The sequence below is a fragment of the Myotis yumanensis genome, unplaced genomic scaffold, assembly GCF_028538775.1.
Source record: "Myotis yumanensis isolate MYYU_CA2020_CCGP unplaced genomic scaffold, mMyoYum1.0.hap1 SCAF_4, whole genome shotgun sequence".
NCBI classification, from domain to species: Eukaryota; Metazoa; Chordata; class Mammalia; order Chiroptera; family Vespertilionidae; genus Myotis; species Myotis yumanensis.
In genome coordinates, this window is record NW_027223755.1 from 86410077 (window position 1) to 86428753 (window position 18677).

The window sequence follows — 18677 nt, forward strand, 5'->3', positions numbered from 1 at the left end:
AAGGGGAGTGAGTCTGGTCAGCCAGCTGTGGTATCGCCCCACCCTACACCCCTCCCATCTTCCTTTCCTTCAACCCATGGAATAAGTATTGTGGGTTACATCAGGTTTTTTCTTTAAAGGACATTATGATCATGTTCACTCCTGATCCTTGTGAGCATCTGGTGAGCACCTGGAAGGTCTGAATCTCCGACAGGCACAGATGTTCCCACATCAAAGCCCAGGTCTTAGAGCAGGGGTGGGGAACGTCCAGCCCGAGGGCCATATAAGGCCCGTGAAGTTACTTGGTCTGGCCCTGCCAAGACATTAGGGGTGAGGTAACTAAATGTTTGATCAAATATAGCAGGCTACTTTTTAAGTTGATCATTGTTTGAATAATGTCATAAATATCAAATGGAGAGATGGAGAGAGAGAAGAAAGAGAGAGAGAGAGAGAAATATCGATCAATTGCCTTCTGTTCTCACTCCAACTAAGAATCAAACCTATAACCCAGGTATGTATCCTGACCAGGAATTGAATCAGCAACCTTACAGTGCACAGGACAACACTCCATCCAACTGAGCCACTCCGGCTGGACAGAAAGGTGTTCTTATGAGCTTAGAGCTAAGACACAGAGAATCACTGTGGAGTATGCAGATACTTCCACTTTGTACGGCCTTTCCTATGGGGCACTCACATTCTGAAATGTGCCTGTCCTGACAGGATAGTTGCATAATAATGACTAGTGTTTTGTTTTTTCCTCTAAAGAGCCAACTTGCCGCCAAGGTGGGAATAAACATTTGTCTGGGTGTGTCTTGTCGTGATAGTCATCATTGTCATCATCATAACAACAATAGCAACAATTACTATTACAGTTATTATTTATTGGGTACTTACTATATGCCAAATACACAATTGTAAGTCACTCCGCATATAATCCCTCATATTGTACAGGTAAGAAAACCAAATCTCATGGAGCGTCGAAGTAGGTAATCTGGCTCTAAATGCCATGTATCATCCACCACATTTCACTGCCAATTCCATCCACTTTAGAATGAATAATCAAGAACAATCAGCTCATTTTGAGACAAACTTCTCTCATCAGAGGACCTGGCGTTCATTTCTTCAACAAGCATTTCTGAACAGTCACTATGTGCCCATGCCTTCACTGTGTTTGCTCACATAATGTATGTGAGCCCCACCCTCAAGAATAGGACAAACTCACCCAAAGTTAATGTCCTCCTGAAGGCCTCTAAGGTCTCTGTCACCCAGCCTTCTGAACGTCTTCCTTTCACATTTCAACAGAAGAACTTAAAATATAGTCAATCAATATATATATATATGAGAAAAATGACAAATCTCTGATGCTTTGAAATTATAGATCCATCATTCCAAATCTTCTACAATACTTCCTCTTAAAAAATAATAAGCAAGAGATTCCTAAAAGTAGTATTATAAGTAAGACATTAATTTAAATATTGGAAAATAGGTTTAGAGGTTGGATTTCTTGTCTGTGGATACACAGCTGCTCATTTGGTGGGTTTAGGTCCAGATGACAGAAAAAGAAAAAGAAGAAGTTAGTTTCTCTCTGTTCCACTATGGTATCTTCAGGACCTGGGTTCCTTCTAACTCATCACTCTGTCATCCAAAGATGAGACTCTTTGTCATCACGCTGCCAGATGATAACATTCCCATCCAGTAAGGAGAAAAAGGATAGAAAAAAAGAAGCAGCGAACCTACCCAGTGTCACTTCTGCTTACATCTCAATGGCCAGAATTTCTATGGCCACACCTGGCTCTTAAGGGGACTGGGAAATATAGTCTTTATTTGTTAGCTAAACTTTCTGCTACTAAGGAAAAGTTATATTGGGGAAGAGCTAACCATCTCTGTTGTACCTGCTAAACAGTACAACTGAGATAGGAATTATGATCTGAGGGACTCCAGAGACCCTACTCCATCAAGACCAGGTAAGCTTTGGTGAGATGATAACGAGGGTAAAGGAGATCAAATATGTGGTGACAGAAGGAGGCTGGGCTTTGGGTGGTGAGCATACAATAGAGTATAGAGATTTTGTATTATAAAGTTGTACACTTTATATAATGTTATTAACCAGTGTTAGCCCAATAAATTTAGTAAAAAAGAAATAAATAGGAAAAAAAAGATCAGGCAGGCTTTAATTCTTATTTTTATAGCAGAGACCATTGGTCCTCTCTTCTTCACTGCATGAAAAAACTTCTAAGTATGATGTTAAAACTTTCTATAACATTTCATTAGCTTTCAATTCAATAGCTAGGAACTATCTTTAAGCTAATTTGTATGGTCTTTGGTGCTTTAAAAATACACATGCTACTTCTTTGATACTCCTCCCTTCAAAAGATGGAGCCTAATTCCACTTACCTTGAGTGTGGGCTGTGCCGTGGCACACTTGAACCTGCTATTGTCCAATCTGTGACATCGGAGACAAGGTCATAAAAAGATCATTCATACTAGGAAAAGCCAAATCCTAAGTCATGAAGTCACTCAAGCAGTCCTATGTAGGCCCTCGTGGGAGGAACAGAGGCCTCCAACCAAAAGCCGTTTGAGTGAACTTGAAATTGAATTTCCCAGCCTTAGTCAAGCCTTCAGATGATTGCAGTCTCCACAAAAGTCTTAACTCCAACTTTTAGAAAGAATTTGGGTCAGACCAGCCATTTACACAAAAACTGTGAGATTAAAATGTTTTGTTTTTATTTTTATTTTAAACCAGGAATTTTGAGAATAATTTCTTACACAGCAATATAGCAATACAATGTAAATTCAGAGATCTTCTGGCTTGAGAATTCGAGGAGGTAGAAATGACCACCTTGAAAGAGAAATTTTGTACTTCAAATGTCTATGTCCTAGCTCATCACCCGCTTTTTAATTATTTGGAGCAGTGGTTAGATGAGATGCCCTGGATACCACTCTGAAGAGGAAAGACCCGTGAACCCTCCTGCTAGAAAATATTGCTAACATCCCATCCCTGAGTAGTCCCAGGAAACAGCTGAACCTGCTGTTGGCCGATTACCGCCAGGAGAAACAGCCCAGTATCAATGAAGCCAACATCAAAATAATGAATTTTGGCAAACTCTCTTCAGCAGCCAGATGGAGAATGCTGAACAATTCTACTCAATGGGTTAACTTATTTAGTTATCTGGGGAAGCACTGTGGGACTTAATTACCTTAGCTCTATTAGGATGCACTTCTGTTGAAAGTGAAAGGTTCCACAGGAATAATTTCAAAGTTATTTTATGATAGAAATGAATGGTTGGTAACTCCTACTCCTCAAATATCCCAAGTCAAGGCCACGCTTTATGACAGATGCAGATTCTTAAACTTTCATACAAGATATCACTTCTTCCTACTACCTCAAGCAGGGCTCTTAAGGAATAGAAACCAGAGAAACATTCCACAGTGTACTTAGAAACCTGATGGGAAGGCTTTTTAGACTACAATCTACCCTCATCTCTGCATCTGCAGAGTCTAAGATTAGCACCTCGTCCTTCATTGACAATCACCACTATCATAAGCCACTACTACTAGTGGAAATAGGTATTTTTTTAAATCCTCAGAAATTTGAGGGGGAGAAAAGTTGAAAGCCACCAATATCTCTAAAAAAAACCAAAATGCTTGTATATTGGGTATTTTTATTATGGGCCAAGGGAACCTATTTGTAATACAGATGAGAAGACTATTATTCTAATGGGACACATTAAGGCTATCATTGGAATAATGAAATTCATATTACCATCTCGCCCCAACCAATTGAAAGCTTGGAGCTAAATTTAATGCTTACCCACATGTATTAGTTTTAAGGGCTGTCATATTTTTTCTTCCTCTTTATATGTGGGCTCTTTATTTCCTATTCCTCTTCTGACAGCCTTTGCAGTTCATTATTCTTCCTTATCACACGATGTCTCAATCACTTTTGGAAACAGGTAGCATATAGATTATAAATGAGTAAAATGAAAGCAGCAGGGACGGGACTCAGGTTTCCTTCTTGGCCGTGGCTATCAAAATACATTCTCAGAACAAGATGCAGAAAACTACAAGTAGAGGTAGACAAATGTCCCTTTAAGGAGTGGGCTCTTGGAAGCAGCCACCATCGGAGAAATCTCTCACTGCTCTGCTAACAAAGCTTCACAACTCTCCACAAAACACTGCTCTTTCAAGGCTCAAAGGCAGGTCAAGCCTCCAAGGGGAAGTACCCACAGAGATAAAAGACCCCCATAGTAAGGCTAATTCCGGGCTTGGGAGCAGAGCTGTATACCTGGCAGTTTTACCCTTGAATTGTCTCCTCTGGAGGAGTGAACTTTGAGCCATCAACTTCTTTAAATAAGATTTATGAGCTTCTCTTCTTATGACAGTAATGTTTCTGCCTCCATAAAAGGGCTGTAGAAGGAAGTGTCTCAAAAAAGGCAAGTAGGGTATGCCTCTGGGATGTTTAAATCAACCAGCAAAAGTGGGGGGCGGGGGGAGAGAGGGGAAAGGGTAGGGGAGAATCTTCTTTACAAGAAAATATATGAGGGACCAGATGGGTGGAGGTGAGGAGGGGCCATTCAGAATGCACGGCATGGGAGCCAGCCCCCTTCTATATGGACCCATGCCCACCACCAGCCCTTCCCAGGCTGCATGCAGGGCACCTCTGCTCTGGGTGAGGAGCATGCTGGGCTCACACAGAGCTTTAAAAATATCTCTCCACCCACTGAAAGTTTGATTCATCAGCCAAGTTCTCAGCCACGTGTCACAGTGGTGGCAGTGAATCAGTGGTGACATGAGGGTGCAGGGAAGGCAAAAGGGGTCTTATCTAGCAGGGAGGAGGATGCAGAGCATAAAAGCTAAAAGGCATGAGCTCTGACGACAGGTGACAGTTTGCATCCCAGTTCCAACACATGCTAGTGATGCTGCTAGGTGATTTAATGTCCCCGTTTTCCACATTTGCAAAAATAGGGTTAATCATAGCACCTGTATCATAGGTTATTAAAAGGATTAAATGAATTAATTCATAGAATGCACGTTGAACAGTTCCTAGGACACAGTAAGGACTCAGCTGTGATGTTGGTGATGATGATGATGATCGTGATCATGATCATGACCACAATAACGATGTTGAAACTTAAAAGATGAATATGTGTTTCCCAAGTAGACAGGTTGTTCCCAACAGAAGCTGTACAACCAAAGAACTGAACAAAATATATACAGCATCTGTTCTCAGGCCCTGCGCAGTAGTCAGTACAAGACTGTAATTGTGGGGAGAAGGGACATGCACATGGTGAGCCCCGTGTCGCCCTGGCTCTTGGCCTGAGGACAATTTCCCAGTGACAGTTCATCCTTTGGGGAGCTAAGGGGGCTGGAATCGGTGGGGTAAGGCAGCCTAGAGATGAACACTTCAGAGAGGGGCCCCAGAAGCCCGCGTGGGCTCCCTGTGAATACTTGGCTGAAGGCTGGGCTACACTTGCACAAGTTGAGATGAAACCAGACTACCAGGAAGCAGCTGCTGAGTTTGAGAAGAGAAAACAGATACTAGAATTTAAGCAGCCCTGGGAGATGTCTGAGAAAACCTCATTAACATCCCACAAGCATCCAGCTGAGACACTAGCAAGATCGCACTGTAAGAATAAGGAAGCACTGTAAAGGCCTACTTCAGACCCACCCTAACCAAACAAAAATCAAGCCCTGACCAGATCCAGGAAGGCGGAGTTTGGGGGCTGAGTCTCTACCACATTAGCGGGGCTGGGGAGCCACCTTGGCATTTCCACAGACATGCCCTAACAGAGCATAAAACCAGACCCACACACATTTAAGGTGGTCAGCTAGTAATGGAACAAAGAGCAAAAAGCAACCCTCTTCAGAGAAAGATAACAGAATACAGAGTCTCTATAATATAGTATTCACCATGTTCGGCAAACAGTCAAATGTTAGTAGACCTGCAAAGATATCTTTTAAATATTGATCATAATCTGAAAAAAAAAGACAACAGAAACCAAACAAGATGGCCTAGAGCCTAGATATTGGATTTAGTACATGAAGACTTTTAAGAGCTATTATAAATATAGGCAAATATGTCCAAAGAATTTTTTAACGCTGATTTAATGAGTAAACAGATAGAGTGTTTCATTAGAGGAATGGAAACTATAAAAACAGAACCAAGTTAAAAATTCTAGAACTGAAAAAAATTGTGTGTGTGTGTGTGTGTGTGTGTGATGTGTTGAGAGAAGGTAGAGAGGAAGAAAGCAAATGCTTCCCCATACCTATTCTCCCTCCACCAAAATAAAATTGATGCCCTTGTCTGTCTTGGCTAAGGGGCTTCCATTCAGAAAAACAAATAGGACAGGGAACCTCATGTTTTGAATAAAGCAAATTAGTAATTGGTGACAAAATTTAGACAGCAAACACTGCAATATGAATAATTAAATCCAAAATCCCTGTGGATTTGAAATGTTTTTAAAAGTTAAAATAAATGTTAAACATGTGTATATTTATATACTTGTAGGACAAAAAGTTATAAACAGAGGGATAACCTCATCAAGTATGTAATTGGGAAGCATCCCTCCACTGAAATGGAACTGAACTGACACAGGGTGATGTCATGGGTGAGGTACAAGGAGATCTACTCCCCGTGACTGCAGTGTCTAGGATGTGAGGACATGGCCACAGACAATGGCAATGTACTCAGAGAGGAAGGAATACGTATAAGTCGATCTGCAGGACTTTGCCACTTATAGGTGGGAAGTAAGAGGAAAAGAGGAATCGAGGATGATTCCCAAGCTAGCACTGTGGCTGACAGGGTATAATGTGATATAATTTCCTGGGGAAAATTCCATAGGAGGGGCAGTTTGGGAGAACAAAGAAATCCATAGGGCTCTGGATCTTTGGAGTTTAAGAAATGTGTGGGACATCTACACAGGACTATAGGTAGCAAGTATAAAATTCAGGAGGGCCCAGGCCGGTTGGAACATCAGCCTGTACACCAGATGTGGTGGGTTCAATTGTTGGTCAGGGCACATACCCAGATTGTGACTTTCATTCCCAGTGGGGGCAGGTGCTGGAGGGAATGATGGATGTTTCTCTCTCATCTCTCTCTCTCTCTCTCTCTCTCTCTCTCTCTCTCTCTCTCCCCTCCCCTTCTCTCTTTGAGGTCAAATAAATAAATAAATAAAACTCAGGAGGGAGGCAGGAAGTGAAGATATAGATCTTGAGGTGGTCAGCATGTAGACGCCCATGGGGAGGACAAGAGAAACTACCTCCAGGAGACGGCAGTGTGTAAGGAGTTGTCAGGAGGTGAGGGGCACACAAGGAGCAGTGAAAATAACAGAGAGGCAGGAAAGAGGTAGGAGGAGGGCCAGCTAGTGAGATGATGCCAAGGCAGTGACAACTTCAAAACCAAAGGTGTGACAAACACTGCCAGATGCTGCAGAAAGTACAAAATAAATACTGAGTGTCCAGCGGATTGGGCAAAGGTGGGTCACTGAGGAAAGCGGCTGTATGAAGAGTAACTCTGGAGCAGTCCAAATGAAGTGAGCCAACTGCTAACATGGGGCTTCATGATGGAAGGGTGGCAGACTGATCCATGCGCTCCCAAAACTGAGATAAAAATACTCCCAAAATATATGTGTGAGCACATCACCAGGAATAGTAATTTTGAGATATGTCCACATGTCAGAGCCTGAGGAGAACTTCCACTAATTCCCCACTAATTCCTACGCTGATGAAACTGGGGAAACACAACTTCCACCCCGAGAACCACAGCGGCCCACGGGAAGGAAGGCTTTCACTCACCACCACTATTTGTTCTTGCCAGGGACCCAGAGGCTACGGTAGCCGTCAAACCAAGCAACTGTTTCCATGGTGATCTATTCCCCAACCCAAACCCACCTCGGCAGCACCCCTTTTCTAAACTCCTTTAGAAAACACCCCTCTGAGAGTAAGCAGAGCAGGGGTTGGTGCGACCATCCTGGATCACTGGAAGGGCAGATGAGAACCGGAATGTACCTGGGGTCACTGACTGTTGTGTTCCAGTTTGGGAGCAGGAAGGAGAGCAGGAGAGGGAAGGACAAAGGCTGATGTAATTCTGTGGCACAGGGAACCAACCCAACAGTATGGGCCATCAAGATCCCGCTTCTGCCCTGGACGAGATAGATGCATGTCTTCTAGAAACAGGGCTCTCTAGTCTGGGGCTGGAAAGGGGAAAATTTTCCCAGATCTGGGTAAAGTGAAGATAAAACAGAGAAGGCTAAAGAGTCATTATAAACCCTGCTTGCTCACAGTCCCTGGCCCTACAAAGAACAATAATGGTTGAATCACAAAGCAGAACAGAAAAAAGCAAAAGGGACCATATAAAAACAGCTTCTATTGCAAAATAAAGACAGCATTAGGCTAGATAAAAAGGCTTTATATGTACACATGTAAATTATGTATATATGTAATATATACATGTATATTACATTGATATATACGTACATTATATTAATATACGTTATGTAAATTATTTTAAATTTTATAATAAATGATTTAAAATTTGTAAATGACAGTAGACAAATAAATCAATGTTGTAGAAGACACACTCAAGAAGGAATGCAGACTGCAGAGGTGCAAAAGAGAAAAATAATGTGAGAAGAGATGGGTAAAGTAAAAAATGAATGGAAATCTAGCATTAAAATGAGAGGCATTCCTGAAGAACAAACAGAAATAATAACCATCAAAGATGTGAAAGCAAATTAACCTAAGCTCAAAGGAAGACTCGAGACAGTAACCCAAGGGGCTGACACTGTTACTGACAAAAATCATGTGAAATACCTACACCCAGACATTTCATAATTGCTATGAGGAAGCCCTGAGGAGAGCACACCCTAGCACAGCTGCTACAGAAGGGGGACGCTGGATTAGACACTGATCGCCCCAAACTGGAAACCCAAATATCCATCCTGAATAGAATGGACATAGAAATGGGGTCATAGTATCAATAATGGAATACCATATATTAATGAACATGAATGAACTTCTGATAGCGGCAATTTTAGTTTAAGATTAAGATAGCATCACAAGGCTATTCAATAAATAGCATTTCAAAAACTGTTTTTTCTTATAATTCATATGTCTAATAAAACTTCACATGACACCCTGTAGAAGTGCAAGAGACTGCTAATGAATATACATGAACTCCCTGGGTATACTGCAAACTCTTTGGGGAGAGGCAATGAATATTATGCCTATTTTATTTCTTCCTCCATCCAGAAAGCACTTGGGTAAGCATTCCTGCAGTGAATGAATGAACAGGAATGAACAAAGGAATGAATGAATGAATGAATGAATGAATGACTGTCTCAACTGATTCATCGTGGCTGAGTTTGCTTGTTGGGTGATGGCTCAACTCCAGTCTGGCCAACTTGCAGCAGCTTTGCACTGTTTCCTCCCGGGCTTTGTGTAAAGAGAAGAAACAGAAACTTTCCAGAGTGAATGGCAGCTGGAGGTGGCGTGCATGGAGAGAGGCTCTTGTCCCGCCTGTTCTCTGTGGGGACCCACCCAGGGACTGGGCTCCTTTGACCTTTACCTTGAAGGAAAGGGGCATTCTGTTCCTGGTGATAAGCACCAACCAACCTATCCCCATGGTGATTCTGAAGCAGGAGGCTGCAGGGTGAGGAGGGGGGGGACCAGAAAGTGAGGGTGGTACCCAACTAGTGTCTGCACCGGAGTTAGCCAGACCACAAGGGATGCTCCACTGTCCACCAGTGTCCAACACATCAAGTGCCTGTGCAACACAGCGAGACCTCTGAGGATAGATGAGTGGCCTCGAACAGCAGGACTGAGGACAGCTTGACAGGAGGCAGCCCCAAGAGAACAGCAAGCAGGCAAAGGCTCGGAGACCTCGGCTCCCTGAAGCACCAGCAGCAGTCACCCGGACCGATTCTTGCCAGCTGGTTTTCAGACCCTGCCCCCCCCCCACCCCCCCCCGCAGTTCTAAACTCAGTGCACATCTGCACAGCCCTGCCCGAGCCCCACGATGCTCATAAGAAAGCATGAGCAGTCATAACTCAGGGGTCACCTTGCAAAAAACAATGAAGTAGAAGAAATCTTCCATCAGAAAATACATGGATTACCCTCCTGAAGGACAAACAGCACCTTCACCAGTGCCCTCAGGTCCTGAAGTCCCGCTTCCTTCCACCAGGGCTTCCCTCCTGAGCCTGCCCATCTGGACTACTAGAGTCACTCCCTGCTCATCTCCCCTGCTAAGAAGGAGCCTTTCTTTTCTTTTCTTTTTTTTTTCTCATTGATTTCAGAGAGGAAGGGAGAGGGTGAGAGAGATAGAAACATCTTTGATGAGAAAGAATCATTGATCATGCCTCCTGCATGCCCCACACTGAGGATTGAGCCCTCAACTGGGAATCGAACCATGACCTCCTGGTTCATAGGTCGACGCTCAACCACTGAGCCACGCTGGCTGGGCAGAAGGCACCTTTCAGCCCTGCCCAGCTGCCTGGCCCTGGGTGAAACAGCTGGTGAACTCTGATGTTTGCCCAAGAACATGCAGGGTGTGGCAGCCAGGTGCTCAGAGCAGGGAACAGGGCTGAAATCTCACCAGCCATCCTCTTGAAAGGCCGCACCCAGAGGTGGCCCAGATTTAACAAAAAAAGAAAAAACGCCTTGCTCTGAGAAGTGTTGGAGAAATCATCTCTTGGTTATTCGCAAGGTTGGGTGGCAGACGGAAAGAGGAAGGGAAGTGGAAAGCAGGATCTGGGACAGCCACAGGGGATCTTCAAACTTCATTTGGTTAGTAATCTCGCATCTTTGAGAGTTGCCAGTTCTTGGCCTCTGTTCAGCAAAACCCACTCAGGGGGCCCCTGCTAACTGACAAACCCAGGGGACCTACACAAACACACGTGCAAACCAGCCAAATCAATGCACCACCCGCCCTCATCTCCACTGGGGGCCGACTCCTCGGGGTGTGGGGGAGCCTGAGCCTCGCCTCACCTGCCCAACTCGGCCAAAACTAATGAAGGGTGGGCTCCCGTCACAGGCAGTTAGGGCTCCCTTGCATGCATCTGTGTCCTGCATCTGACTGTTCTCTGGCCAACTGAAGACCAGCAGAGCTGAGGGTCCTGCTGTCCTCTCGGGCCACCAGTCTGTCCAGACCACAGTGAGCAGCTGCTGCCCTCAGGAGTCTGGCCTTGCCCACTCACTCTGACATCCCAGCCTTCTCTGGACCCAGCCCACCCACCTCTGCCAGGCCACTGCTCGCTCATGCAAATAAGCAAGCCCCTAGGGAAGCATGCCAACAAACTAAACAAGGGCAGGAAAAGTTATCACACGGCCCCATCCTTCGATTCCCTCGTCTGCTGCAGATCATGAAGCAAGTGTGGCTTCCCTGGCCCCGCACTGAATCTTCCCACCTTCCCCGGTGAAAAAGGAGCGCAGAGAAGGCATGCTGGCTCGGACCATTACACTTAAAAGCAAAAATGGGAGCCATCTGGGGTAATTTCGGCTTCTCTCTTTCAGAAAATAAATTAGTAGACTTCGTGTTTTAAAATGTGTTACAAGGAACACAGCATTCCAAAACACTGGGAAAAAATGATTCTGGTTTGGCCTCAGCAGATGTGGCACCTAGGCAAACATCTGGCTGAATCAACCTAATTCTCTATTCCAGAAAATAATTCCTTCTCTCTTGCTTTAATTTTCTTTTTATCGGGGGTTGGTTTACCAATGGGGACACAACAGGGCAGTGTCCCAGGACGAAGTTCAGTCACTGCATTCTCAGGTTTTTTCCCATCCCTCATTCTGCCCTGAATACTCAGGGCTGAACTGTGTTACGAAGGAACAGAGGCGATAAAAATTATCGCTGTCCACCTCGACGCAGCTTCCAGACAATTTCTCAGCTGGGCAGGATTCAAAGCACACGGCCACACGTCAAGAGACAGCCATTAACAAGGCTTCACCCTCCCCCACAGCTGGTCCCCAGCTTAAAAGACAATATGGGAATGGGACGACACCGTGTGTGACAGAGATTCCATAAACTGCAAAATACACTTGGGGAGTTGAAGGCTATCCTCCCAGTCAGTAGCCAAGGAAACAGAACTATCCATCATCGATCTCTCAGGCCTCGAGGTCCATCCCACACAAAGAAGTCCTTCCGGCAGAATTTACCTCTGAACTCTTTCCCGTCCACCACAGTCAGACGGGGCCACAACCGGTGGCCAGAGCCTGGCCCTTTCACCTGAGATGCACAATAGCCCCAAGTGCCTCTCCAGATGGCTAAGCTCCCAGACGGGGCGGGCTCCTTACCATCGAGCTCCTCCACGGAGATATTTGCAAGCTGCTCGCTGTCGCTGCCAGCAGAGAGAGACCGGTTGAGGTAATTCCCCTTGTACAACAGGCCAGCGGTCACATGGTGGAAAGGCATCTTCTCCCTGTTCACGGGAGGAGGGAGGCGAGAGAAAAAGACATCGTCGGTCACTCCTCCTTTCCGTCCTTAAAGGACCCCCCCCCTCCGGCTTTCCCATGGCCAGTGTTATCTTTTACATAATAACATCTCTAGAGGGGAAGTCAGAAAACTCCGGGGTACTCAGGGCTGAACAATTCCTACAGGGACTCAAGATCTAGCCCTTCCTCCACTGTATGTCTTGTGTCATTGTTCCCGCTGAATTATGAATTTGAAGCGAGTTGTCCCTGCAGACTGTGGGACACCATGTCATCACCAAGCTGTCTCCGTACAAACAGGAACACCCTCTGCTCCTCTCCCTCGCCTGACACCCTCTTTCTCAGTTCTCATAAGACAGGACTACGCACCCCAGAAATGTCGGGCTGCCCAGGGACTGGATGTCTTGGCTGGGGACCTGCAGAGGTCCAAGGGTTTCACTTTTCCCAGGCAAAGCAGGCACTCCACTCACATAGCACTCCAAGCAGGTGGGAATGAGCGGCTCTACGTGAATATGCATACCAGTCTGCACCTTTGAGGAGCGGCCCCCACGCCCGACTCCCCCGACTCGCACCTGCCCTACTATAAAGGTGAGTGACATCTCAAGGTGGCCCAGAACTAAGCAGCTTTCAGTCCTCTCGGGGAAATGAACTAATGCAGTGGTTCTCAACCTTCTGGCCCTTGAAATACAGTTCCTCATGTTGTGACCCAACCATACAATTATTTTCGTTGCTACTTCATAACGGTAATGTTGCTACTGTTATGAATCGTAATGTAAATATCTGATATGCAGGATGGTCTTAGGCGACCCCTGTGAAGGGGTCGTTCGACTGCCAAAGGGGTCGCGACCCACAGGTTGAGAACCGCTGAACTAATGCATCCCTCTACCCCCAACTAACAAACCCTCCAGGCAAAGCTGTTCTGCCCAGATGGCCACCTCCACTGGGCCTCAGATTCCCCCACAGTGCAAGGCAGGGCAGAGGCTCCAGGCAAAGGGAAAGGGGAGGGAAAGGCGTGTGGTGAGGAGAATGAAAGGGCAGGTACAAAGGATAAAGAGGAAAGGCAGTTAGAAAGATGGGCCCTCCCGGCAGAAAGGGCCCAGCTCTGTTACAGTGAGGGAGCCACTGAGCATGGCAGGCTCTGCTTCCCCATCTGGAAAGGAACTAAGAGGACTAATAAACCACTGAGTGGAACTAGAGAATAGGTAGGAAGAACAGGGAGCCAATTACAGGGTGTGGCTAAAGAACATCTTCTTAGCAGGGCTCCCAGAAGGAGAACTGGGCAGCCCTGGAAGGAGTAATCTTCCCGTCCCTGGGAGCATTCAAGCACGGATGAGGACCTCCCTGCCAAGGGCTCTGAGGGAGAGGAATGACCCCTTGCTCTCTCCCCACACAGCTATCATTCTGCATGTAAGTCACTTGTAGAGACCTGTCAGGCACTAAAGCTTGCATCTGTAAGATAAGCCGGAGTGGCCAGAGCAGCCCCTGTGGCCACTGCTGAGTAACGAGGTATGAATTACAGAAAGACAGCCAACGGGCCAGTCTCTGAGAACAGGACAGCCAAACCTCGCCAACCCTCGAACCCCACTCAGAGAGAATCCACTCTCGGCGATCGTCCCTGCTCTTGGGATGCTGGAGCCAGCACACACCAGGGGTGGGGCTCCTGTCTTCTTTCCCCTGGGACACCACTGATGACAGGCACAGCTGGACACGCCCCTACTGTCCCCAACACAGCAGCAGGTCCTTGCTGGGGCTGAGCACTGCTGACCTAGAGATCAACCAAGTAGACTCCTAAGAGTTACAGGGCTCACCCAAGAGCACAAAACCGGTTAGGGAAAGAATCCTTTCCAGAACACAAGCCTCCTAAGTGCTGTTTCAACGAAGCAGCCACAGCTGAGCCAAGACATTTCCATCCGGATGTCAAACTCTCGTTTTAAACTCAAGATGTCTAAAAACGAATTAATTATCTTCCTAAAAAATAGGCCACACTTCCTGATTTCTCTATTTCTATCAAAGGTACTTTTCATTCATCATAACAACTGGGACAACTCTCACAAATGCTCTGGGCCCCGAACAGTCAGACAGGCCCAGGGCTGAGGCCAGAGCCAGCCGTCAGCCTCCACACCACGCGAATGCTCTACCGCTCACAAAACACACATCCACAGGCCGATCGTCAATGGTAGGATGCTGGCCACAAAGCGTGCACATGTTTGCTAAGTATATAATGTACATCTTCGGCTAGTTATAAGCCAGACGTTTCCCTCCCAAGCCAAATCTGTCCTTTCACATAAATAGAAAACAATCATCTTTTTCTGGAAGAACAATTGCCATCTCCTCTTTTCTCCAAGTCAAATTTCAGACTGAACAGGTTGAAAAGCGAGTATCAGATGTATAAGTTAAGGCCACTCTCCCTTTTCCTAAAGCTAATCTGGGTTTGGGGGACCGGGTGCCGTGATTGTCTGACAAAGGACTGGATTCCCGTGGCCCAGGGAGAGAGAAGGCAACACCACTACACTTCCCGCGTGCCTTCAGCTCCCTCTCAGCACTGGCCCAAAACCCCAGCTGCCTCACCTGCTGTTATTCTGTCATTTCAGTTCTTGTGAACATGGGAAGATGACACTGATCTTAGCGAATTTCCCTGCCTGAAGGAGCCCCTCTCCAATCAGTACTGGCACTGGAAACATCCCTCCCCGTTTCATCACTCTCACTCTAGTTTCCAAGCATTTTGTAAATATCTTCCCTTTATCACCTTTTACCTGGACGTCTGAAGCTTTGCATCTGCCACACACATTTTTGCAGCTGCATAACAAAGTTATACGCAAACAAACATACCCAAGCCATGTCCCAGTACAGCACATAATAAACAGTGAGTATTTGGCAGAAAAAAACACACCACAAAACTGGTCATAACTGAATCCTATTTGATATGCCAACATAATTTGCTTCTGGAAAAAAGCAGCTTACAAAATTAGGTATATATTCAGTTCCTTCGGTCTCTGCACCCAAAATGTTCAGTGCCTAGTAGGAAAGAAAACATGTGCAATTGAACTATCCATACAGATAAATAAAGTCATGTTCAAAAGAGGGAAGAACATTATTTCAAGTAAGCTAAAAACAGCTGCTGCAATTAAGGACTAAATTTCACTCCGAGCCACCTGGGGAAACCCAACCAACATTTTCTCCTTGGCGAAGGAAGAAAAACACACAAGTTCATCGGCAAAGAGAAACATGGCCCTGAACTGAAACTTGAAGATGGATCCTTATATGGGGGGCAATGAACACAAAACATGTAAATATTTTCACGGCAACTTTACTCATTGAGAAATATTATTTAACTTTCTTTATCATGTGGACACTTTCTCTGTAGCTTCTGTAAGGCAGTATGATTTCATGTTTAAGAATCAGGACTTCTGCCTGCCCCGTGTGGCTCAGTGGCTGAGCCTCGACCTATGAACCAGGAGGTCACGGTTTGCAAGCACTTGCCCGGGTTGTGAGCTCGATCCCTGGTCGGGGCCATGCAGGAAGCAGCCTATCAATGATTCTCTCTCATCATTGATGCTTCTATCTCTTTCCTCCTCTCTGAAATCAATAAAAAATATGTATTTTTAAAAATGAGGACTTTTGCAGAAAAAATAGTGTTAGATTTAAATCCTACCCCTGCCTTCAATACCCATGTCAGTTAGTTATCTTCTGTAAGCCTGTTTCCTTCTCTGTAAATGAGGGTTTTGATACACACTGATTAGTGTTTTTATAAATTTAATATAAGGTATGGAAAGCACTGTACTTAGCACCAGGAACATTCTCAATAAATATCAGTAATTATTTGCTAAGGGTTATATGAAACAGGATACAGGGAAAAGAGGAGGTCATGGGTATATCCGATTGAAGATCACACATTCTGGGTTAGGAAGGAGGGTCAGGGAGGACGTGGCCGAGGGTGGGCTCAGAGGGAAGCTGGCTGGCTCTGTGCACCACGGTTCTGAGGGACCAGGTGGGCGAGGGGCTGGGCAGCACCAGGGTTCCCGGTGAGTGTCGAGTGGTGTCAGCAAGCAGCTGGCTGCATCGGCAGGAGAGCTATTTGAATGGAAAGCACGGGAGCTGAAGAAGAGTCCATTTCCCGGGCACCAGGGAGCCTGATTCTCTGGTCACATAATGGACGAGGTGTCCGAGGGTTAAAAATCAAAGGGGTGGTTCCTGTTTTAAGGGTCAAGGAACGGGTACATTTCTTGGTGGAGTAATCAACCAAAGAGCCCCGTTCACATTGACATGAGACGGTGCCCTTCAGCGAAGGTTAATTTTATGTGTCAACGTGACTGGGCCCCGGGGTGCCCAGATATGTGGTTAAACGTTATTCTGGGCTGTCTGTAAGGCTGTTTCTGGATGAGAGGAATGTCCGAGCCACAGACTGAGTACAGCAGGTTGCCCTCCCTGACGTGGCTGAGCCTCAGCCCATCGATGGAGGCAGAGAAGGGAGAATTCATTCTCTCGGCCTGACTGTGAAGCTGGGACACTGGTCTTCTGCCTGGACTGGACCTGAGGCTCGGACTGGAGCTAACACCATCATTTCTCCTGTGTCTCCAGCTTGCCACCTGCAGACTGTGGGCTTCTCTGCCTCCATAACCATGTGAGCCAATTCCTTACAATAAATCCTTCTAAATTCACATCCATCCTATTGGTTATGTTTCTCTGGGGAACCCGGACTCATACACCTTCCATTTTTCTCTCTGTGGCACCGAAGACCCATGCATATTACCAGAGGCTGATATTGTCACTACGGACAAAGAGTGTGCCCAAACACAATTCTGCGGGGCCCCTACAGCAGGGCCACTCGGTGTGCTCTGTGGACCACTGCCAGGCAGACACTGCCTGCGGCTGGTCTGCAATGAGCTAAGGACAGGAACGGAGAGACCGCTTTGAAATGTTTATAGCATTGTCCCAACATCTAAGCATGTGACCAGTTGACTTGATTTATCTTTATTTTATTTTTCCAGTAATTCCTTCTTACTGTATTTTACAAAAGTATCCGTCTGCCAAGAACCAGAATTAAAAAACAAAAAACAAAAACGAGTCCTTCCCCGCAATTAGTGTGACAAACACTACTCTAAAGTACTTCGTTTAAGTTGCATGGATTCCTGTAATGGACCACAGAGAGAAGGGAAGGGCTTTGGAAAGGAGGTGCAAGACTTCATCTGAAGCGGGGGCTCTCTGTAGAGAGAGAGCCTAGAGTGTGCACAGAACGCTTCACAAGAGTCCCTAATTACCAGACACACAAGGGCCAACATGGGCCCTGCATTCTACAAGTTAAAGAGCCTCACCAACCCAGACAGGGCCTTTGCCAAACTCCCCTAGAGACACTCGTGAAGGCACACAAAACTAATGCTGTTCCTGAAAGGTGCAGAAGGAGTTTCCATTAAGTCTGCACAGTTAGCATTAGCATGACAATCAGTGGCGGACCCACACTTTGAATTCGGAAACTAAATAATAGAGCCAGATAGTAAAGGGATCAGAAGAGGTTTTTTGCTACCCAGATTCTTTCTCTTCCATTTCATGGTGGGGATGACCATCACCCTATAATTGAAATTGCTTTTTAAAAGTAGCCAGGGTCAAATCCCCACTGTCCTTAGCACCAGTGTGGAGCAGCAACCCCCTTCTCCTGACTACTCATACCTACCAATATGCAACACAGCTAAAAAATGAAAGGGTCAGCCCTGGCCAGCTTGGCTCAGTGGATGGAGCGTCAGCCTGCGGACTGAGGGGTCCAGGGTTCGATTCCGGCCAAGGGCACATGCCTGGGTTGTGGGCTTGGTCCCCAGTGGGGGGCATGCAGGAGGCAGCCGATCGGTGATTCTCTCTCACCATTGATGTTTCTATCTCTCTCTCCTTCTCCCTTCCTCTCTGAAATCAATAAAGAAATATATTTTTAAAAAAATAAAATAAATAAAAATAAAAATGAAAGGGTCAGAGGCATGGGCCCTGCACATGAAGATGTGAAAATGTGCTGCAGGCAAAGGTGTCAATGAGAAGGGCCCTAGGAACAATGACCTATGAGGACATCTGGTTTTTCATGTATTGCTTTTGATTACAAAAGAATAGCAGAAGACCTCAGATACCCCAAAAATGTACATCTCCTCCCCAGAGTCCAAGAGTTAAGTCATGGGGACAAGAAGATCCAGCAGAGATGCACTAGACACTGGGTACTTGGCTGGGAACTTATAAAACGATTGTGTTCCCTTATTAAGATCCAATTGGCAAACAAGGTTTGGACAGAGCTCAAA

At 45.8% G+C, this 18677-nt stretch overlaps 1 protein-coding gene across 7 annotated transcripts in view; it reads right to left on the reverse strand.

Moving 5' to 3' along the window:
- Positions 1-18677, reverse strand: part of CALN1 (calneuron 1) — a 426991-nt gene that overhangs the window by 282495 nt on the left and 125819 nt on the right. For all 7 annotated transcript variants that reach the window (XM_070412846.1, XM_070412841.1, XM_070412847.1 and 4 more), the window contains one exon: positions 12271-12395. In XM_070412846.1, coding sequence (XP_070268947.1) covers positions 12271-12388 — 118 coding nt within the window. In that variant the 5' untranslated portion in view covers positions 12389-12395. The remainder of the gene's footprint in view (positions 1-12270; positions 12396-18677) is intronic.